This window comes from Arvicanthis niloticus, chromosome 15 (genome assembly GCF_011762505.2).
Source record: "Arvicanthis niloticus isolate mArvNil1 chromosome 15, mArvNil1.pat.X, whole genome shotgun sequence".
Lineage (NCBI taxonomy): Eukaryota > Metazoa > Chordata > Mammalia > Rodentia > Muridae > Arvicanthis > Arvicanthis niloticus.
This window is the reverse complement of record NC_047672.1, coordinates 52,417,290-52,439,367: the sequence shown is the minus strand read 5'-3', so window position 1 is coordinate 52,439,367 and position 22,078 is coordinate 52,417,290. Positions and strand designations below refer to the sequence as shown.

Below are 22,078 nucleotides of genomic sequence, written 5' to 3'. Positions count from 1 at the left end.
AGATATCTTTTGAATATCAAAAGGAGAGACACAGGCAATCTTCTAGGTGTGTCTCTGAGGTGAGTGTCACTTGCTCTGGGCAGCATGGTCTCCTTAAAGGAATTACCTCTGCCTTTGAATCTTTACAAAGCTCAACTCCTGGGGCCTGAGAAGTTCCTTTTTTCTCCCTGTAGAAATGCCTGTCTGCTTCCTAAATCACATGATCATTTTAGAATGTTCACAACTGTAACATTATACCACGTTTCAGAATAAACACAATTAACTTTTTTCTAAAAATGAAAATAATTTTATCCATCTTCAGACTCAGGAAAGCTTGAGACCATTAAACAAATGTATAATTGTTGTGGCTGGCAATTTAAAATTTGTTCTTCCTTCTTACAAAAGCAAACATGTTTGCTGAAAGGGGTCTTTAGAAAATAATGGGCAAGCAAAAAGAACGGAATAGAAATCAGAAGCAATTCTACTCACAGATAATTACTGTTGATAAATTTTCCCTGTTCTATTTTTTCCTATGTGAATATATTTTTAACAACAAAAAATGAAGGCTGGGACTGTAAGTCAGTTGGTAGAGTGTTCACTCAGCGTCTTTGAAGTACTGGGTTTAATGCACAGGAGATCCAAATGACAATAAGCTCTATTTGGTTTTCTATGCTATATGCCATACACACACACACACACACACACACACACACATATATATATATACATATATATATATACATATATATATATATATGTATATATATCATCAACACTGCACATATTTCATCCTGACAATGCACAATTTAAAATGCTTAAAATACATGACTATAATGCCCCCCATGTGAGTGTGTGTGTGCATGTGAACACATGTGCCATATTAAAGATTGAAGCCAGGGTCTTGCAAAGTCTTACCACTGACCCATACCCCAGCCTTTTTTTTTTTTTTTTCCCTTTTTTTTATTTCAAGAGGTCTCACCAAGTTGCCCACGCTGTCCCTGAACCATTCCACAGCCCGGGTAAGGTGTTCTCCTTTGATTGTCCTGCTTCAGTTTCCAAAGCACCCAGCTTATAAACTGGGTCAGGAGGTCCAGCTTAAGATGGCTTTAAAAAAAAATTTTTTTTCTATTCTAAACTTCATGGCTAATTGGGTTAAACACAAATACTTAATGCTTTTTGGGCAATGTCTTTTCCAAATGAATTTCTATTAATTTCTGCACTCACTGGGAATATCATTCTTAAGTAATCATCACTTGCTAGGTGACTGACAGTTTGACAGGTGAAAAATTCTCCAGCTGGCTATAGAGCAGTGGTGCAATCTGTCTTCCCTACATCATGAAAACTATTCCCAGCCCTCACCATAAATGCAACTCCTTTGTCCTTTTCACTCTGCCACAATATCTCAAAATCAGCCTTCCTACCACAGCCCAGGAAACATTAGTCTCCATCTGAAAAGATTCCAATAGCCCCATCTCCTCTTCTACACGGTGGTCAGCCCATACAGTGCAGCCCATACAGTGTTCAACTGTTAACCACACCACACCAAGAGAGACTATGCTGCCCCCAAATATGTCACCTTGGGATATTAATTATTTTGAGGTGAAGATACTTCGAAGTAAATACAAGAAGACCATTCTTCCTTTCTTCATTGGCCTAAAAACAAGACATACTGTCTACTAAGGTGTCTCCTGCTCCCTTTTCTACCAGGAAGACCAGAGTTACCAGTGGAGACCCATGATCCTTAGCAAAAGGATAGTGTCAGAAGACTGTGTAACACACATTAACTAGCTTGTATCTCCTTCTAGTTCCTGTAGTTTCACCTCCTCATGACTTTCTACTCTAGAAACTCAGTTCTTTCCCTTGCTCTCATCATTCCTCTCCAAAGTTACTCCTTTTTAAGGAAGCTTCTCAAGCTCGAATGCTAAGCTTCCTTGGAGTCAGTCACTGACTGCATGATCCTCTGTGCATGTATGTTGCTCATGTTAATAAGCCTCTGTTTCGACTCTTATTAGTCTATCTCCCGTCAATCAGATTTTCAGAGCCCCAGCCCATGAGCCTAAGAAGATACTGGATAAAAAAAAAATGTTTTCTGTTCACAATTTTGCATCATTTTCCTGTTTCATGCGTGTCTTCATTATCATTACCTGTTGCTGTAATAAAATGCCTGAAAAGAGCAAAGTAAGGAAGACAGTGTTTTACAGTGCCAGCTACACTCTATGGCAGTCAAGGTGAAGGCAAGGTGGAAGAAACTTGAATCAGCTGGTCTTGTCACATCACAGGCAAGAGCAGAGGACAGTGAATTAATAATGCATACATGCCAGGGCTCAGGTTACCCACTCCTTTGCATTCTGGCCAAGGCCCTTCCCTGTTGAATCTAGACGATATCAAGTTGACAACCAAATCTAACCATCACAACATGGATGAACATGTGCACCAGAAAGGCAATTAATTTATGCCACTTCTTTCCCTCCTCTCCTTTCCCCTTCCTTCCTGTTTCTCTTCCCTACTTTACTCTTTTTTCCCCTCTTTAATCTCTACAACATTGAGCAGGCAAATGATAGACACTGAATAAATTCACAATGGGTTAGAAAACTCCCCTCGTGCACATTGTTAAGTTGAATTTAATACAAAAAGGGGAAATAGTAAACGGTGGTTGGGTTATCCAATATCTCTAGGGATGTCAAGAACATTCTAAAGAAGACAGGGCTAGTGAGTTTGGAAGACAAAAATGTCATCGAACAGAGGATTTCAGCAACCCAAACCTAACTAGCTGAACCAAATCAGTGCCACAGGAGAGGGAACAGAAGGGCAGCTCAGAGGATTTGAGCTTAGGTTGTAACTGACACTGAAGCAACAGGTAACAAATGCTGGCTAGTCTGTGAGTAAGCACATAGGTATTTGTTTCTGCTCCTTTCTTGTCCCATTTATAAAGCTTAAACTTGACATTATAAGCCTGCCCACATCTGTCCGTTTTAGCTCTATTACACTGATCAAAAGCAAGTGAGGAGCTAAAGGGTTGGCTCTGTGGTGAAAAGTACTTGTTGTTCTTACACAGGATCTGGATTCAATCCCAGCACTCACGTGGCAGTTCATAGCCATCTACAACTCCAGTCACATGGGGATCCAGTGTCGTCTCCTGAATTCCAAGGGCTCTCAGCATTCACATAGTACACATACACACAGGCAAAGCACTCTTATACATAAAATAATAAAATAAATAAATCTATCCCCCCCCCCCTAAAAAAGCAAGTACACTGACTGCTGTGTTTAGACTTAGTACTTCCCAGCATGGTAGGTCACATGGTAAATGCTGGCTTCACAGTCAAAACCTTCAAAGCTGTGTGTCTGGCTTCACTGGATTCCTCTCAGATGGACTATCCCAGGTACTATTCCTTCTTTGGAGGTCCATCAGCACCTACACACTGAAATGCATTTGTGTTCCAAGGATTCCAGACCACCTTGAGCTTGGCCTGACCTTCCCCAGACTGACTGGGTCTTTTACAGAGATAGAATGCAGGGTTGTACTCAGCTTAAAGCCTCCTATATTTAGAATGCCATCCATCATGAAGTAACACAAGAAAAGTCAGAAGTCTTTTAAAAATACAACATATATCAAATAGATGCATCTCCACATTAGCAATTATAAAACTGGGGAAAAACATAGACTTTGGAGCTGAGAGGAAATAAAGTATGTATCTTCAGCACTGGGAATACCAAGTTTTCTGATTCTGTGTCTGCAGTATTTCTTCAAGGTCAGTTTTCAGTACGCTCGCTGCCTTGTTTTCTATCCTGGAAGACAGAACACTTCTCATTCCAGGGGTAATAAGCCATCATCAGCAACAGTCAACACTTACCCAGCAACTTCATATTCTAATAATGAGCTGTTTCATAGGTTTTGCTGAGGTTTGACTTTCTTACCACAGCGAGAATATTAATTTTATTTTATAAACAAGTAAATTGGGGATTTGGCCAATATGAACACATATGTAGATGTGACTTTTTCATGGCCATTTATAGATAATTAGTTCGGATTTTAGGAAGCCAACTTAACTTTACCCACATCAGAGAAACCAAACAATAAGCTTGCTCTGATGTCTCTTGAAGTTTTCAATGCCTCTGATTAAAGCCTTTAGATAGGGCACTTGGCCATCGTCACTATGGGATTAAGCAGCCTACAAAAGTTTACTTCTATAGAGCATTCAAAAAAAAATATACAAACGAATCTCAGAAGAAAGAATAGGGTAGAAAGACTTGGTGAGGTGGGTGTTTAGTATTTAAAAGGCTGACAGAGAAAGAGAGGAACCACTTCAGGAACTGAAAAAGAGTAGGCAGAGAGCTGGCAATTCACCTTCAGACAGTGGCTGTGATGTGAGACACACAAGTGAGAAATCAAGTAAGGATTTGACTAGCCAGTCTTTGGTGGCCTCTCTGTAGAGACATATTGGAGGCTATAACCTGACCTCAGAGAATTTGCTACAAAGCAAAACAACTACAATAAGATGGGAGAAGGATGGGGTGTGAGAGAGAATTAGGTATGAGAGAGAATTAAAGGTGAGTGAGAGGAGGAAGAAAGGGAAATGAAAAGGGAGGAAATGAAGGAGAAGAGACCAAGACATAGAGAAAATAAAAGACCAAAAAGTAAGAGGAAGATAGAAGAAGGCATTAGAATGGGGATTATTTTATTATGAGAAGGTAGATCTAAAATAGGATATTAGCAAAAGAACTGTGTTAATTCAGAAAGAGTTAGTTTATTCTTAAGATGGGCAAATCTGAAACCTACTGACTGAGCTAGAGTTCTGGTGGTGTGGAAAAGCCACGTCCTAACTTGGACCAAGTAGAAGGGCACACTGAAGAACAGAGGTGGAGGATTAAATAGTCTCCGGTCTGAGCAGAGGCTGGAATGAAGCAAACATTCAATTCCAGTGTGAAGTTTGAACCTGGTCAGGGCTGCAGTTCTTTGAGAGTATTTCAAGAGAAGCAAGGCATGTTGGTTCAAATTTGTAATTGCAGCACACAGGAGCCTAAAGCAGGAGGGTAGCTGTTAATCTGAAGTCAGCCTAGAGTGCATAGTGAGTTTTAGGTCAGCACAGACTATAAAAATAAGCCCCTATCTTAAAAAACAAACACAAATTCCCACTGGAGCCTAGTTTAGCAATGGCTTTTATGGGTCACCCTGATGAGGTGATGAGCACAGAGAGAGAGGAAACTATAGACAGAGGCATTCAGCTGGTGCAGATGAAGGCACAGGAGATGCGGGCGCATCTGTAATGCACACTGGTGCAGAAGATTCATAGAGTCTGGAGGCTGCATTGAAGATGTCAGGAAGAGGAAACTTTCTTCCCTAACTTTCTTCACCACACCTCCTCTAGCAGCTAACAGTACTACCCCTGGGGCTCATCCCACACTAGTTTGGCTATGTCTCTTATCTGGTTGCTAGGAAACCATTATGTACAGAAACCCCACATCCTCCTCCTCCTCCTCCAGGGAAGAAGTGGTCTGGCTGTCAGTTATCTAAGTTATAAGTGGTTGAGGGAGAATTTTTCAAAATACAAAAAAAAAAAAAAAAAAAAAAAAAGAGAGAGAGAGATAAGATTTTATTCCTTTCTACTTCTTCAAAAAGAAAACTATATATGTGAAGAATTCTGTAAGAAACTAGTTGAAATGGATTGACGCCCATCACCCCATGCATGCAAACTAATTATTAATACATTTAGAATCATGAAAGGTAACTTTACACAGGAACTGAAGATGCTTGTGGAATTAATAGGTCATTCCTGGATGTAATGTTGACCTTATCTGGTCAACAATTGATGTTTAATTGGTTTCACTGCCTCCTTCTCACTTATATCACGAAACTCTTAACCATCCAAACCAGGAAGAACAAATAAACATGAAGTGTTGACATTATTAATGGCATCAAATACTTTCGGCAGCATTTACAGTAGTAGGTTTTCACAGGAGTTTTTTTTGAAGTCCTTATATATCCCTGCCAGTTTCTCTCTTCTACCCTGTCCTATGATCCCCCTTATCCCTTCCTGTTCCCCTGTTCTCTCTTAACCCCTATGTTCTATCTCCCCTACCCCAAGTCCCTCCCCCATGGATCTTTACTAATTTCCAGACCTCAGTGGGAATTCAAATTTTGGAACACACAGTCTCAAAGCTAACATCTAAAAATAAGACAAAACGTGCAATGCTTGTCTTTCTAAGGCCCAATTTCCTCACTCAGAATGATAGCTTCTAGCTCCCTGCATTTACCTGCAAACTTCATTTTTCTTAACAGCTTCATAATATCCCAGTGTGTGAATGGACCACATTTTTATTACCCTATTCATTGGGTTGTTTCCATTTTCTGGCTATTGTGACTAGGACAGCAATGAATATGGATGAGCAGGTATCTCTATAGTAGGATATAGAGTTCTTTGTGTATATGCCAAGGGATAGTATAGTTGAATCATATGGCATATGGTAGATCTTTCTTTTTTTTTTTTTTTTCTTTCTCTTTTCTTTTTTTAAACTTAGCTATTCTGACTAGGGTAAGGTGAAATCTTACAGTAGTTTTAAATTGTATTTTCCTGATGGCTAAATATTTTGAACATTTCTTAAATGTTTTTCAGTCATTTGTTTCATCTTTTAAGAACACTTTTTTTTTAAATTGAGTTTTGTTTTCTTGATTATGAGCATACTTTGTATATTCTAGAAATTAACTCTTTGTAAGATGGATGGCTGATAGAGTCATTTAAACCATTTTGTAAGCTGCTTGGCCACACAAACCATGTTCTTTGACATACAGAATATTTCTAGTTTTATGTTCCCACTTAATGATTGTCAAGCTAAGTATAGTGGCACATGCCTTCAATCCCAGCACTCTAAAGACACTGAGGCAGGAGGATCACTATAGAGTTCAAGGCCACTGGTCTACATAATGAGTTTCAGGACAGCCAGACTATATAGTGAAACCCTAGGAGTATCCTCCTGCTACTGCGATCCTAAAATCTTAATATTTTTATAATTTTTCTAACAATTTAAATGGTATTCTTCATTAAAAAAATCTGCAGATTTTTCTTTTAACCCAGTAGCTGGCATAGAATTTATTTCATCTGTCTACAATACATAAAACAAAACGTAACTTTAAGAGATGTGCAGGGTGCAATGTTTAGTTAGATGTAGATTGTGTCCTCAAGGGATTTCAATCCATTTGGAACGTTAAGGCACATGCATGCATGCATATGTAATTATTAATAATAAAGCATAATAAATTGCAAGAACAAATATAAATTATCCCAAGGAATTAGATAGAATAAAGTAGATAATCATAGATAATAATTGTTCAGGTGTCTCAAAGGGTTAAATTGAATAGGAATGTACAGTTGTCTGCTCAGACTAAATACTTGCTGGGAAATTGGTTGCCTACAAATTTGTCTACTCAGAAAGCCTATTGACACAGGGGAATTCAACAAAGTTCAAATTCATTGCAACCTTCAACTGTCTCACAATTCTCCTGAAGAAACTTAACCAATACTCAGTTCTGTCTAAGTGACAGCTGTTTTATAAATCCAAACCATTTTAGATGTCCTCTTTTGAATCCTCCTTATGCCTACCCTTAGCTAAATTGCTTCATCTGTCATGACTAGTTAAAACCACCTGTCTCTCAGGCGATCAGAATTCCTAGAATACCATACCAAAGGTATGTGGCCCTATTGTTCCTCATTCTCGGATTAACATATTTTTGGATTAGACTAAAGTGCTTAATGTGGTATAAACAACTTCATTATCTCCCTTTTAATAAAAAAGGAGCCACTCTCCCGCCAGTAGTCATGATTGTAGTCTGATATTTCAGGCTATCTTGTCTCTAAGCTCAAATACCCAGGATCCATCAAAACCTACCTCTGCTCTAACCTCCAGCCCAATCACCAAATCCTGCTAATCCTACCTAGAAAAAGCTTCCCACTCTACACCTTCTTTTTATGTCTACTGTCCTTGCGTAGCTTATCTATAACCTCCCGACTTCTCACCAAGAGTGTTATGCACCTCATAGCTCAGCCTCCAGCCTCCTCACCCTCTCCTCCTGTTTTCTACACCATACCAGTGATTCTTTGTATGAACCAACCTTCATTATATGACCTTTGCTTTACACCCTACTGCCTGGCCTGGGAACTGAGTTCAAACTCCTTGGGCATGAGATATTAAACCATTTATAATTGATTCTCAACGTCCTATTGTACCATATATACTCCTTAGCCTGGACTGAAGCTGTCTCTTCTCTTGAATTTCCATTCACGAACTTTAGAGCTCACCCCTGCCCTTCGTACATGATCCCTGTGCTAAAATTACCTTGTCCTCTACTCTTCTCTTCCCTTAGGAAATTACTAGTATCAACCCATTATTTTATTTTCCTCCAGAAATATATATATATATATATATGCCAGGAAGTGAGCTGTCACCTAACATCAGATTCAGACTTTCCTGTCTTCAGAACAGTGAAAACTAAATGTTTGTTATTTAAGCCTGTCCATCTTATTTTTACCCTTAGCCTCAGAAGACCAAGACATTTTCTACTTCCCTTCCTAAACTAATTTCTACCACTTCTTGTGCCTCAGCCATCCCTCTGGGATCCCTCTGAGATCATCATTGCATCCTGGTACTTTCCAAGCTTTCTAATAAACATGGGATCAGAGCCAACACATAAGATGGCAGGAAATTTCCAAGATGTGCTATTGGGAATCACTGATGTTAACATAAACAAAGCATGGTTCAGGGAGTAGAAGAGGGTCTGCTCATATACTGCTTGCTGAATGAAACCTAGGCTTGTTTCTTTTAAAGACTTTAGAAAACATCAAAATGCCTATTAGAAAAGTGTTCACGTAGTTCAGCTAGCTATCCAAAGGATAAGTCACACAGAAAGGAATCATGGCTTAGAGGGCTGGCCAATTGCCACCAAGGACAGGCATGGGGATAGCACAGCAAATGTTTAACTGCTTATGTGGTGGTTTGAATAAGAATGGCCTCTATGGGCTCATAGATTCCAATGCTTGGTTGTTAGGGACTGGAGTTACTTGATAAAGATTAGGACGTGTGACCTTGCTGGACTTGGTGTGGCCTTGTTGAAGGAAATATGCCATTAGGGGTGGACTTTGAGGTTTCAAAAGCTCAAGCCAGGCCTAGTCTATCCACCTGTCTGTTCTCTCTCTCTCTCTCTCTCTCTCTCTCTCTCTCTCTCTCTCTCTCTCTCTCTCTCACTGCAGCCTGCAATTTGAGATGTAGAACTCTCAGCTCCTCTCTAACACCATGTAAGCTTATGTGCAGCCATGCTTCCCACCATGCTGATAAACCATAAGCCAGTTCTAATTAAAGGCTTTCCTCTGTAAGATTAAAGCATTATAAGAACTATCCATCTATCTACTTATTGTGACACAGTTGTGTGGTTCTCAAGTATGGATCTTGCAGACAGCAACAGTGTCAAGTCACAGTCAAAAGAATATGTTCCTGGTCCTACAATATCATTGATAATTTACTTTAAAAGTTTTAGATAGATAAGGGCCAGGCAAACTCTGTGGGCAAAATCTTAGTTTCCACCAGCTTTTATAAATAAGTTTTACTTTGCTTTGAGTGCTGGGGATTGAAAACACACTTTACCACTGAGCCAAGTTGAAATTTGCAAAATAAATTTTATTAGAGCACGATCATGCTTATTCATTTAGTATTTTCTATGACTACTTTTACAATTCAAAGATAAAACTGAAAAACAGAAATTCTATGGCCTGTCAGTCAAAAGTATTTAAGATATGACCATTAGTGTGTTGACATCTGGTCTACATCTGATGGTATAAACATATGTGTGGATTTCAAAACAATTCAGTGTAAGTCTCTTGCTCTAATAGAAATACTGATTTGGAGTCAGTATTCCAACAGATGAAAACATGTCAGAGGATTTCTGGCCCTTTCTGAATAAGGAATAAAAGTCTAGTGGGTTCTGCAATCTGTGCCCTTAGGAATGTTATCCTAGGCTTGAATCCTCAACAAACCTGGCTCTGAGTCCTGATACTGATGTCTCTTGGGGGTCTTAGTCTCTCTAGTTAGCCAAATCTCGGTACTAGAATATTGTTTCACACGCTTATGATGATTGGCCTTAGTGCAACTTCAATAAAAGGATGCACAGAGGTTTCACTGAACTTGAAGAATAATATCATGACTCTCTCCACATTCTCTGAACAAGATCCATAGGAGGAGGAGAAGCCAGTCTAGACAGACTGACTTTACTTGGGAACGTGATGAAGAAGAGACTGTATTCAATACTTACACGTAACTATGGGAGACTCTTCAGTTTTCTCTGGATCTGATTGGCTTAAGTCGGTTCCCAGGAGTTTGCTAAGGAGACAGTCATGGTTTTCTCTATCTCCAGAAGGCACCTATCCTCACTGAAGTGCCCCAACGCTGAGCACACACCTTGTACCCAATTCCTCTCTTTCCATGAACAAAAGTAGAAAGTACCAAAGGAAAAGAACATGGTATGGAGTATGGCAGGTTGACACTATACACGTAAACTTTGTGAAAACTTGAGAAATGCAGCAATGAATTAATGAGAGATAGAAAAGAATCTGCAAATTCTAACAAAGGGGTAAATTTATATAACGTAGTATTAATCTGTTTCAGGGTACATGGTTATAATCATGGTAATAGAATAACATAAATATAACATTTGCAACATTTAATAAATTATTATCAAATACAGAAAAATCAATCCCATATTTATTTTATAAGTTCCAGGACTATTTCAGAACTGGGGATCTATTACCAAGGTGGCAATGCTTGGAACCAAGGACCTAAAACTATACATAGCTCTCAGCTGAGTCTGAGCCACATAGGGCAGGCGTAGTGTCTTCAAAATCAAACTACACCCTTTAAGTGCAGGGACTGAGCCAAAGCTACATACCAACTCACAGCTACTTACCAACTTAGAAATTTTGTTTGCAGGCTTCGGAGTGGATACACTGACCTCTCGTTCTGACACCCCAAATTCAGGTTGAAAAGATGACGAGCCAAAAACTTGAATGAGATAGGAATCAAAATCTTCACAAATTTTTTTAGATAATTTTTGTTTCAGAGTATCTTAAAAAAAAAAAAAAAAAAAACAGCAGAAAAGTCAGTTAATGGAAGCACTGAAACTTTACTCAATACCTCCTTAAGGAGACCAGCACAGTCCTTAAAACATGCTACCTCCCATTATTGGAAAAACACTGCTAAGTTAACTACAGTAGGAAGCATTTTTATATTACCAGTAAATGATCATGTCAAATCTCTTTATTTAATAATACACAATAGCACAGCAGGCATAAGTAACACCAATGCCCATTTATCCCAAGTGCCAGCACACTGTGTTATTCTGTAAAAAGTGCTAGCCCCCTACTACTATATAAACTAGGTCATTGATCTGGTTTTAGGGTTAACAATAAGTCAGTTTGTCCAAAAATATATCCATCATTGTTGGAACAAATTAAAAACGTTCTTATTAAGTTGACAAAGTCTTAATTCTTTTTTTTTTGTTTTTTTTTTGTTTTTTTTTTGTTGTTTGTTTGTTTTTTTTGTTTTGTTTTGTTTTTTGTTTTTTGAGAAAGTGTTTTTCTGTGTAGCCTTGGCTGTCCTGGAACTCACTCTGTAGACCAGGCAGGCCTCGAACTCAGAAATCCACCTGCCTCTGCCTCCCAAGTGCTGGGATTAAAGGCATGCACCACCATTGCCCGGCTGATAAAGCCTTAATTCAATTGTTAAAATATAACAAGTGTGTGACACTTCTGATCATTCTAACACATGAACAGCCCAATGAAGCTAAGTATATCACATAACCTACCCCATTAGCCAGCAGAACACTGAGACAATGGAGCCCCAGATTAGTAAAGGTTCTGAGTATGGTAAGTTACCCTATGGCTGGCAGTGTTGGTCATTGGTGTAGGAAGGGCCTAAGGTAGTGAGGTAGTACCTGTCTACACAAGGCTCTATTCTCAGATTGGTAGACAAGGAAGGATTAAGTCCTTAATCCAAGGAAGAATTTGGGTCCTGCCAAAATAAGTCATTTTCCCCCAAGGATTGTAATATATTTTTACTGTGAAATTCTACTGCCCTAGATGAAATGCAGATGAATCAGTATATTAGTCTGTCTCATTAGTAAATATCAATTAATATGAAAAGATATTTAGGATAAGAACATCCATCAGGTTAGTATAGTGACATACTTCCGAACGTTATTCTTTAAGATAAATGGCTAGCATAAAGTAAGCAGCCAGAACATGACCTCTGATCCCAGTTGCTTTCATTTCTCGTTGCTTTAGACCTCCATAACTTAATCAAGTTTTTTTCTTTTTTTCTTCTCAATTTTAGGGTTTGCTTTTTTGCTGCTACATCCTTTGTTCTACTTGGGGAGCTTTTGAACAGTAACCAATGGCAACAATATCCTAAGTCCCACTCTTTCCCTTCATTCTTACCCACTGCATGAAAACTCTGGTTAAACTCCACTGAGCACTTACTCACTACAGGTGAATAAGTTCAGGATTGTGTCCTCTACACTCAGTGAGATCACACTTGGTTCTGAACTTCCTGTAGTTTGTAGGATATAATGTAATGCTGACGGAATCGTCTTTAACTCCCTGACTGCAGGTGCTGTAACACTTCAAAGAACAATATACATATCTTCCTTTTCACCGGTGCGGACAACCTTACCTTGCAGGGTAAAGAAGTCATCAAACTGATACACATGTTCTGCGTCGGTAGCAATGAGATTCATTTCTTTGTGAAAAATTTTAAAGTTGGGGTCATCCTTCTTCACCACCCCAATCACAAATATCTCCACGTTGGAGTCATTGGCATCTTTCACCACATCTGCCAGCTTCTTTTTATCTCGAGAATCTGTCTGTCCGTCGGTGATCACCAGGGCCACCTTCTTTACACCTGGCCGTGCCTCTTTGAACATGTCGTTGGCTTCTTGAAGAGCACTAGCTGTATAGGTGCCTTCCCCCAGATACTGCATATTGTCTACCACCAGCTTGAAGTCGTCCTTGCTGGAGAACTGCTTCAGGCTAGCCACCTTCTCTACCTTGTGGCTATAATTGATTATGCCTATCCGGGCTGTGCCAAGGTCCAAGGCTACCCGGTCAGCCAGAGTCTTCACAAAATTTTGGATGATCTGAAAGTTCTCTGGCCCCACACTTTCTGAACTGTCTATCACAAACACCAACTCCAGTGGAGTCTCTTTGCATTTGGGCCCACAACCTAAAAGATGAATGTAGAAATAGCAGCATCAGGCTATAGATTAATAAAATACAAACTGTAGAATGAAGAAAACAAACTCAGGATAGTAGTCACCTCTCTCTCTCTCTCTCTCTCTCTCTCTCTCTCTCTCTCTCTCTCTCGTGTGTGTGAGTGTGCACATGTGTGTGTTAAAAGATAAATGAAGAAATGAAAATAAACCATTACAGACAAATACCATATCCATAGGACAGTGGCAAGACAGTTGGGAATGAACCAAAGACCTCAGTTGTGGTCTTTCTTTCCTGTTTAAGTGGGAACAGCGTATACTAGTCTCCTCTCTGGACTCCATACTTCACTCTTTTAAAAAGTAACATCTTTTTAGGAGAGTTGTTTTGTCAAAATTTGCTCAAAATTGAAGCATTTCAACCTAGAGGAAAGCTCTTTAGAATGAAGGTCTAAAAGGAGAAAATCAACAACTCACAAATCTTAGAAAGTCACTGAAGTTTATCAGATTCATATAGAAGCAGAAAGGGCTGCTGAAGAGAAGCAGCATTTGCTTTGCTTTGCTTTGCTTTGCTTTGCTTTGCTTTGCTTTGCTTTGCTTTGCTTTGCTTTGCTTTGCTTTGCTTTGCTTTGCTTTGCTTTGCTTTGCTTTGTTTTTGGTAGGAACCCATGTTAGGCTTGTCTTCTAGTAATGCCTTAGAGTCATTTATGTTCCTGTATGTGACCCCTCCCATATACTCCTGAGAATCACCCCAATAAACTCACTGGTTCACCAAATTAGAGTTTGGTAACACTGCTACTTTGAGCTGTCATGAGTTCCCTATCTGGAGCAGACAGACATTTGTTTATATCTCCCCACTAATAGTGTCACACAAATAAAGGATGAAATTACAGTGTGGCAGATAATAAATACCTGTGGGTCTATTTCTTATATTAAAATATAAAAACCTCAGTAGATATCCCTGGGAGGCCTGCTCTTTTTTGAATGAAACCAGAGGAGGAGTACATCTGAGGGAGAAGAAGGTTGGGGAGGAACTGTGAGGAATAGAGAGAGGAGAAATTGGGTTGAGATGCATTAAAAACAAAACACACACATGCGCACACTCACACACACGAGAGAGAGAGAGAGAGAGAGAGAGAGAGAGAGAGAGAGAGAGAGAGACAGAGAGAGAGAGAGAGAGAGAGAGAGAGAGACACAGAGAGAGAGAGAGGTGACTACTATCCTGAGTTTGTTTTCTTCATTCTACAGTTTGTATTTTATTAATCTATAGCCTGATGCTGCTATTTTAACTTTCAGCCATATCTTTAAGTAAAACCAGAGATTTGTTCACTGGTATGGCAAATAGATAAAGTGGCAGGGTGATGGAGTTTAATTGGTGGGAATATTAGGGCCCTTGACTCTACATGAGAGCCACTGTTCTATGAGGTGACTCCTTCACCCACTGTGAGGATTATTACAACTTCCATGAATTCCATGATATTGAGGAGGCCAGCAGTCCATCTGTACCATGAATCCTTTGACAAGAGGGGTTCCAGAAAATACTGGTCAATAAGCAATTATTCACAGATGGGGGTCCCCAAAAATCTAATCCAGAAGCCGTGTCTAAATTGTCCTATTACCAGAGGTCTCAGGCTGGTTCTTAGGAGACAGATTTGGTGCTATTCTTGTCTCTGTCTGCTTCCAAAAGGAAAGTCATCATTCTCCTATCCACCTTCTGCCTCAAGCTAAGTTTTTTCCTATTCCCTCTGTCTGGTGACTTTAAGTCTAAAGTGTCGGGCACAGAAGAATTTAGACTTCCGTGTGAAACAAGGTGAACCTTGAATGTCTTCCTGCCTGTGAGATCGAACGCAGTTGCAGACATCACATTCAAAACTCCTTTGGAAAGAAATCCAGGCTTAGAGGAAAGCATGCGACAGAAGAAGAAGACACTTAGCTAGTCTCCAGGTGCCTGTGGCTCCTGTAACCAAATCTCCATTGTGCCAGTTCTCTTCCCAGACTCAGGTAAGCCACTGACTATAGATGAGCAAAGTGTGTATTAATGCCCTGCTCCCCACACTCTAGAGCACCCCCACTGTGCAGACAGCCTTGAAGAAACAAGAAAACAATTGTCTATTAAGGTGCCTACAGCCTCCCTCAATGTCATCTCTCCATTTTCCACTGACTTTTCAAATAAGACTCAAATTTCCCCACCAACATTGTCCATGTATCTCCTGAATGCTCCCCATTAGCTCAGCAACACAGCACACGGTGGGACTGATATTGTATAGGGCATTTGACTTTCTTGGTAATTAAATCTTACCACATATTTCAATGATAAGTTTGATAATTTCTTCTTTCTGGAGAAAAAGAAAAAATGTATTAGCATTAAACTTATGACTATAGCATGTTCCCTGTAATCATGAGCAATCCATCCTACATCTGCCACTGGACCATTTGATTCACTCCTTCACTGGAGAAAATGAAACACATAGCACAAAAGCTGAAAGTTGGATATAATGCATCATACACCAGTAAGGCTGAATAGTGAAAATCAATAGCTTGGGCTTTTAGATCTTTTTGCAACTCCAATATTCATCAGCTGTGAGCCCCAGGCTATCAGTGGACACAACGGTTTCCATCTCTTGGGGTGATGATGCAGATTATATGAGGCGAATGCACACAGGTCTGAGCCTATCAGGTACTGTCTCTGCAAGGATGCTGCAAATTGGCAAAATGATTTACTCTCTGTGCTAACCACCAAGGCCCATGCCAAGGCCCATTCTTCATCCTTGATCTGTTCCAACACTCCGTTCTTAAAGTCCCCTCCTCAGTTTCCTGGTATTCTTTTTGATTCTTTATGAAATGTCCCCATGCTTCTAAAAGCCCCAGTCTACCAATGCCACAACATTGCTTGTTGCTTATGTACAACTGATTAGACAGATAACAGAGACCAGAGTCTGTGTTTGCTAAAGACATGGAGCTGAAAATGATGACCACAAGAACCATAGATCTCAATAGGTAAGAACAGCAGAGTCACCCAAAGAAGAAAATCCTAACAGATGCAAAGTGAAACTTCAAAGAATAAATCGATAATGACAGAGTTGGGGGAGAGACAATATATGTAATTGTTAACTTAGTTAACAGCAGCATTAATGGAAGCTATTGAGGTTATTTTCATCTAACAGTTTTATTACAAATTAAGTAAACGCAATGATTTTTCTCAATGTGATGCTGGCTTGCACTAATTAAGTTATATCAGAGGAAGTTGGCCACGATGATCTCTCTTCTTCAGGCATTGCCATACTTTCCTACATTCAAAGTAGAAACCTAAAACTGGAGTATATGCTGAAAGGGAAAGTTATGTATTTATGCTAAACATATCTAGAAAAAAGAAATGGAGGTATTTCTTTTAGTTTATTAGAAATAAGTTCTCACTAAGTATCCCAGGCTACCTTGCAATCTATAGTCTTCCTCCTGGGATATACCATCACATGCAGCTTCTATTTAACTTTTCACTTGTGGAAAAATACATATATCAAGCTTTATGATTATATGTTTCATGCAACATTCTATCATAACTTGTTTTTTGTATTATTAATTATCCTGAAAAGCTTCACTAAAGGCATGGTCCCTTTTAAGGTTCTTTGATGAGCAGTACAAAGCTATGTTTTAGAGAGGTTGTAAGAACTGATACCTCCAATAGTTGACTAGAAAGAAACTCATTTGTTTTGAGGCATGGTACTTTAAGGTTATTATTACACAATCACGCTCTAGATGGTAAATAAATAGAGAATTGACAAGTAGCTAAGAGAAGGTGATGAGGGAAGAGGGATTTTAAGTGGAAGTAGATGACATGGGCTTGTTCTGGGCTATGAAGGAGTAAAGAGAGGCAGAGAGGATCCGAGTGACTGATCCCCAATAAGTTTGGTGCATCTCTAGGACATCCACCTGAAGATGCTCAGATGACTGTAGGATGTAAGCTCTGGTGCTCTAAGAAATGTCCAAACTATAGGCAGATTTACAAAATGCTGCGGTACATGTAACTGTCTGAACAGGGACCACAAGCCAGTTTGCCTAAAGCAAGGATGCTCAGCCTTTTGATTTTTCTAAATTTATTTGTTTATTTATTTATTTATATTATTATTATTATTACTCTTTTGCTTGTGTGTATGTGAAACAGAGAGATAGAGACATAGTGTTGGTAACCCAAGGAGATAGAGGTAGTGAGAGCTAGGGTTGGCACTTGCTACAGTATACATGTAAAGTCTTATGGAGGTTGCAAGAATCAAACTCAGGTCATTAGGCTTACACTGTATGGGGACAAACAGCATTATCCACTGAGCCATCTCACTGGCCATCTCTTAGCCTGTTATAAACCAGTGGATCCACCCCAATCTGAAAGGGTGCTTTCAATATTCATAGCAAAAATTTCACTTACCCTATGAGTTTACTATGCTATTCAGTTAGCGTTTCAAATTATATACCCTCTTGCCTTTAGCAGTTGACCTTCCCTGTTGAGTTTAAGGACAGGAAAGTGAAACCTGAGTTTCAGGAATACAATAGGACAATAGGAAATACCAACACTGAAAAGGGAGGAGAGGTTGATGAAACTGAGTCTTAAAAAAAAAAAAATCATATGATGAATACAGAGGCCCATAACTGGCTGAAGTGTTAATGATAAGTAATAATGGAGTGTCCTGGCCTAAGGGGGACATTTATATCTCCTCGCTCAAAGTTCAAACAATATAGCATGAGAAAGAGTAGCAAAAATACAATAGGATAAAGTGATGTGCCATGAAAAGATCTGGGCACAACACAGAACTCATGAACTAACCTCAGTTGTGGCTACTTGAATAAGACATGCCCATGACATCTGGGATGGGTGTGATGGTTTATATATGCTTGGCCCAGGGAGTGGCACTATTAGAAGGTGTGGCCCTGTTGAAGTACATGTGGCCTTGTTGATGTAGGTGTGTCACTGTGGGTGTGGGCTTTAAGACCCTCATCCTAGGTGTCTGGAAGCCAGTATTCTGCTAGCAGCCTTCAGATGAAGATGTAGAGCTCTCAGCTCCTCCTGTACCATGCCTGACTGGATGCTGCCATGTTCTTGTCTTGATGATAATTAAATGTTGTCTCTTATAAGGCTTGCATTGGTCACAGTGTCTGTTCATAGCAGCAAAACCCTAAGACAGCAGGAGAGGCACATGAGGCTTCACTTCTTCCTGGGGCCCAGACAATCAGTGGTTGGTGGTTATTTCCATCAGAAGTATCTGAAGAGTAGGCTATACTTAGTAAACAACCTCCCATCTATGCTCATGTAAACAACTGTAATTAAATTCTTGTGTGTGTGTATGGTGTGTGTGTGTGTGTGTGTGTGTGTGTGTGTGTGTGTACACATATATATGACATAGAAGTCTGAGGGGAGCTTATTGGGAGAAGGGGTTCAGCTGAACAGAAATTGAAACCCACTATATATAGCTTACTGAAACCCACTATAGATTGGTCTGCATAAAGCTGTCAAAGAATGAATAAATTTATAAAACAAAACCTCTGTTGAAGAGATAGTCTCTCTTGTCCTAAATATTACCAATATCATTTTGTTGCCTCTGGACTGCCTTTCCCCTATAATTTTAGCAAAATATTCATCACATGGTAGATGAACTTCTCATGTCTCTTTCTTCTGAATTCTGAATGGGGACATATAGCCTCCCATTTCCCACAGCCTCCCATTTCATAGTGCATATCTGTAAGTCTGGTCCCAAGGAATACCCAAGGAATGTTATGAAATGAATGTGCAAATGACTAAATGAAAGAAAATAGATCTACCCCACCCCCATGGTAGAACAGCAAGGCAGAAATTAAGCCGAGGGGAATGCTCCTTCCATCGTTCACACATAGACTCCGCTACTGTTAGCAGGTAGAGGCCACACACATGGCTCTTCTTTCACTATAGACATCTTTGGGGATCTGTTTAGTAAGGGGACAAGAGACAGAAGCTGTGGTCATGACCAGACAGACTCCCTTTTCTTCCAGGTTTTCTGGCCACTGTATATAGGATTGGCATCCCAGATAATAACTGAAGGAAAAGGAAAAAGAACTGAAGGTCTCCTTTCCTGATATCGAGGGGGTAAAGTGATTTCAAATTAGAAAGGAAGAGTTTGAATTTGCTATGAAAATTCTGGAACCCTCCTACCCATTCGAATTTTAAAAGTGATCTTTTTTTTTTTTTAAAGAAAGAATGAAAACAGTAGAAAACTGTAGAGAGTCAACAGATTGGCAAAATGCACGCATAAACACAATCCCAGCTTTGAAATAACTGCTTTCTTTCACAGCACTTCCTTAAGGAACTAGCTCAAGAAAAAGGAGCCCTCGGCCTGATACCAGTAAAAAAAAAAAAAAAAAAAAAAAAAAAAAAACCACATGAAATAAAAACTCATTTGGTCTCTGCCACTTCTCTTAAGCAGATCAGTTCCTTGTTGCCAATAATAGCAACCTGATCATTTCTAGGAGAGGCCAGAAAAAAGCATCCTTACTTGTTCACAGCTTCCTAGTACGATTCCCCTTCATCCAGATGCAATTATCTTATATGCTCAAGTCAACGCTGGCCTGACAGCAGGCACCATCATTTAAATAGAACAACCCAACATCCAAAAAGAGAGTCAATTCCAGAGCTACAGCATGAATATAATAATTAGGCAATTATCGACCCCTCCATTACCATCTAGGATAAATACTTACTGTAAGTCCCAGGTCTCCTTTTGGTCCTTGTAACCCCTACTTAGTGGAAAAAGAGTAACAGTCAGGTTAGGCTGGACCCCGTTGAGAGGATAAAACCAAAGATGCAGTGAAGCCTGAAAAATCACATCTTGCCTGTTTCCCTGGTGATCCAGGCTCTCCGATTTCTCCTTTTTCACCTTTCCTCCCCACATCGCCCCGTTCTCCATGCTCTCCCTGTGTAATACGGTTAAAAGAAAACCTTAGACCATGAACATTAAAGCCAACTAAGCTTCAGGAAAAAAATAATCCTTCAGTTTTCTTTGTTGAAGCTAAAAATCCCTTTAAAGACTTGGGATTCTGTTGATATAAATACACATAGGAGGGGAAATAAAACATTTACACTAAGACGCATTGAGACAACTTCTGATCAGTTTGGTGGCTTCAGGAACCTCAACTGTTGTGTAATTTATCAGGCTCCTGACATGTCTGGTGTCTCCTACATATGTATCCTAAGGATTTATTCTTGTATTGGCTGACTTTGAAGGATGAGGGGAAATAGAACACTGGATTGCATCACAGGTAGGTTTCTTAGTGTGGCAGGACAGGCAGGAAACATGAGGGCTCTGTCCAAATCTAGGCTAAGCCATTGAGACTTTGAGCCTTAGCATTTCCTTAAGATCCTGATACACTTACCTTCTGACCAGGCAGGCCAAGGCCCACTGCGCCCTTTGTCCCTGGGAAACCTTGAGGTCCTTGTTCCCCCTACAGGAGATATAGTAAAGAGGTGTTCTTATTAATTCCTCAGAATAACTCACAATATTTAGGGAGTTAGAAACTCATTTGCAGCTCCCAAACTGCATTCCAGCATTACGTAATTTCCAAGGATGATAATATAAATATAGATACAGATAGAGAGATAGGCTTTCTTGTTTGCTAGCATTCCTGCAGTATACACACCCCTATCTTTACAGATCTAAAGCTAAAGGCACACTTGCTTGTTCACAAATAGCTAATGTTTCCATTTATCTTTGTATTTTCCTATATTTATACTATGCTAAAAGCCCCTATTAATAATGAGAAAAAATAAAACAACATCCCTCTCAAGGCTAAAGACCTGTTTATATAATTGACTATAATCTGCTAGTTTCATCTCTGATCATTTATAGCCATAGGCAGGATTTGATTTTGGTTCCCCCCCCCCTACATTCTTGCCAAAAACACACAAGGGCATAAACAATATCATGGTATAGAATATGAAATAGAAATAATCACAAATAAATCACAAAGTCATAGTAATCAGCTGCTAGGAATTTGTTCCAAACCCCGACTTAATTATGGATCAGTTAGTGATTTGTTTGTGGTAAAGTAGGAACGATGCTGGACTCTCAGGACTATTTTATTTTTCTCTGTCATGCTCTCAAAAGTATCATAACCATCCTCAAGAGAATCATCAGTGGGCACAGTAAAAGTTCTAACACCAGTCCCAACCTCAGACTAGCTTAAAGAGAATCTTGGGTGAAGGGAGAGATTGAATGTCCATTTTGCCTTGAGTCAGTATCTCACAGCACATTGTGACTGAACTCTAAGCGTTCCCTTGTATTAGAATAAATTGCAAGTGTAGAATCGTATATACTCTTGGCTCCAAAATCCAATTTGCTTTATATAAGCAAGTTCCTTAGAATGGGCAAACTTTGAGAACTTGTTCCCTGCATGTTACCTTGGTGTCCTTGAGCCAAGCCTAATGCTGGAACACACGGAGCCCAGCAGAAATGAATGTCTGTGTAACACTGCAAACTCTGGAAACACCTGAGATGAGTCACCCGTGGAGGCTGTGATCGTCTTCCAGCTTTTCAGGAGTCACTGACAATCATTTCATTCAGTTTACAATCAAGAGCAAATTCCCTTTTTACACTGGGAAATCTGGAAATACTGAGAGACCAAGAACTCTGCGTGGAAACTGGTATGATCCAGACAACACACGTACCATGATAAAAAGTATACAGCAACGTAGAGACCACAAATCAACCTCATACTTATCAGAAAATATCCTCTAGCAGGCTGGATCTCAGCCTCACAGTTAGAAATCTCTGACTAGCTATAGATTAGATGGCCAGCCCATAGAGATAGAGAGAGATGTTGGAGGACCCTAGGGAGACAACT

At 39.6% G+C, this 22,078-nt stretch overlaps 1 protein-coding gene across 2 annotated transcripts in view; it reads right to left on the bottom strand.

Moving 5' to 3' along the window:
* The window catches only part of Col28a1 (collagen type XXVIII alpha 1 chain), a 153,405-nt gene that overhangs the window by 4,911 nt on the left and 126,416 nt on the right, over nt 1-22,078 (bottom strand). For both annotated transcript variants that reach the window (XM_076913703.1, XM_076913704.1), the window contains exons 28-33: nt 20,612-20,680; nt 20,072-20,152; nt 19,940-19,975; nt 15,522-15,558; nt 12,691-13,239; nt 10,928-11,085 (exon numbers count right to left, since the gene is read on the bottom strand). In XM_076913703.1, the coding sequence (XP_076769818.1) occupies nt 10,928-11,085; nt 12,691-13,239; nt 15,522-15,558; nt 19,940-19,975; nt 20,072-20,152; nt 20,612-20,680 (930 nt within the window). The remainder of the gene's footprint in view (nt 1-10,927; nt 11,086-12,690; nt 13,240-15,521; nt 15,559-19,939; nt 19,976-20,071; nt 20,153-20,611; nt 20,681-22,078) is intronic.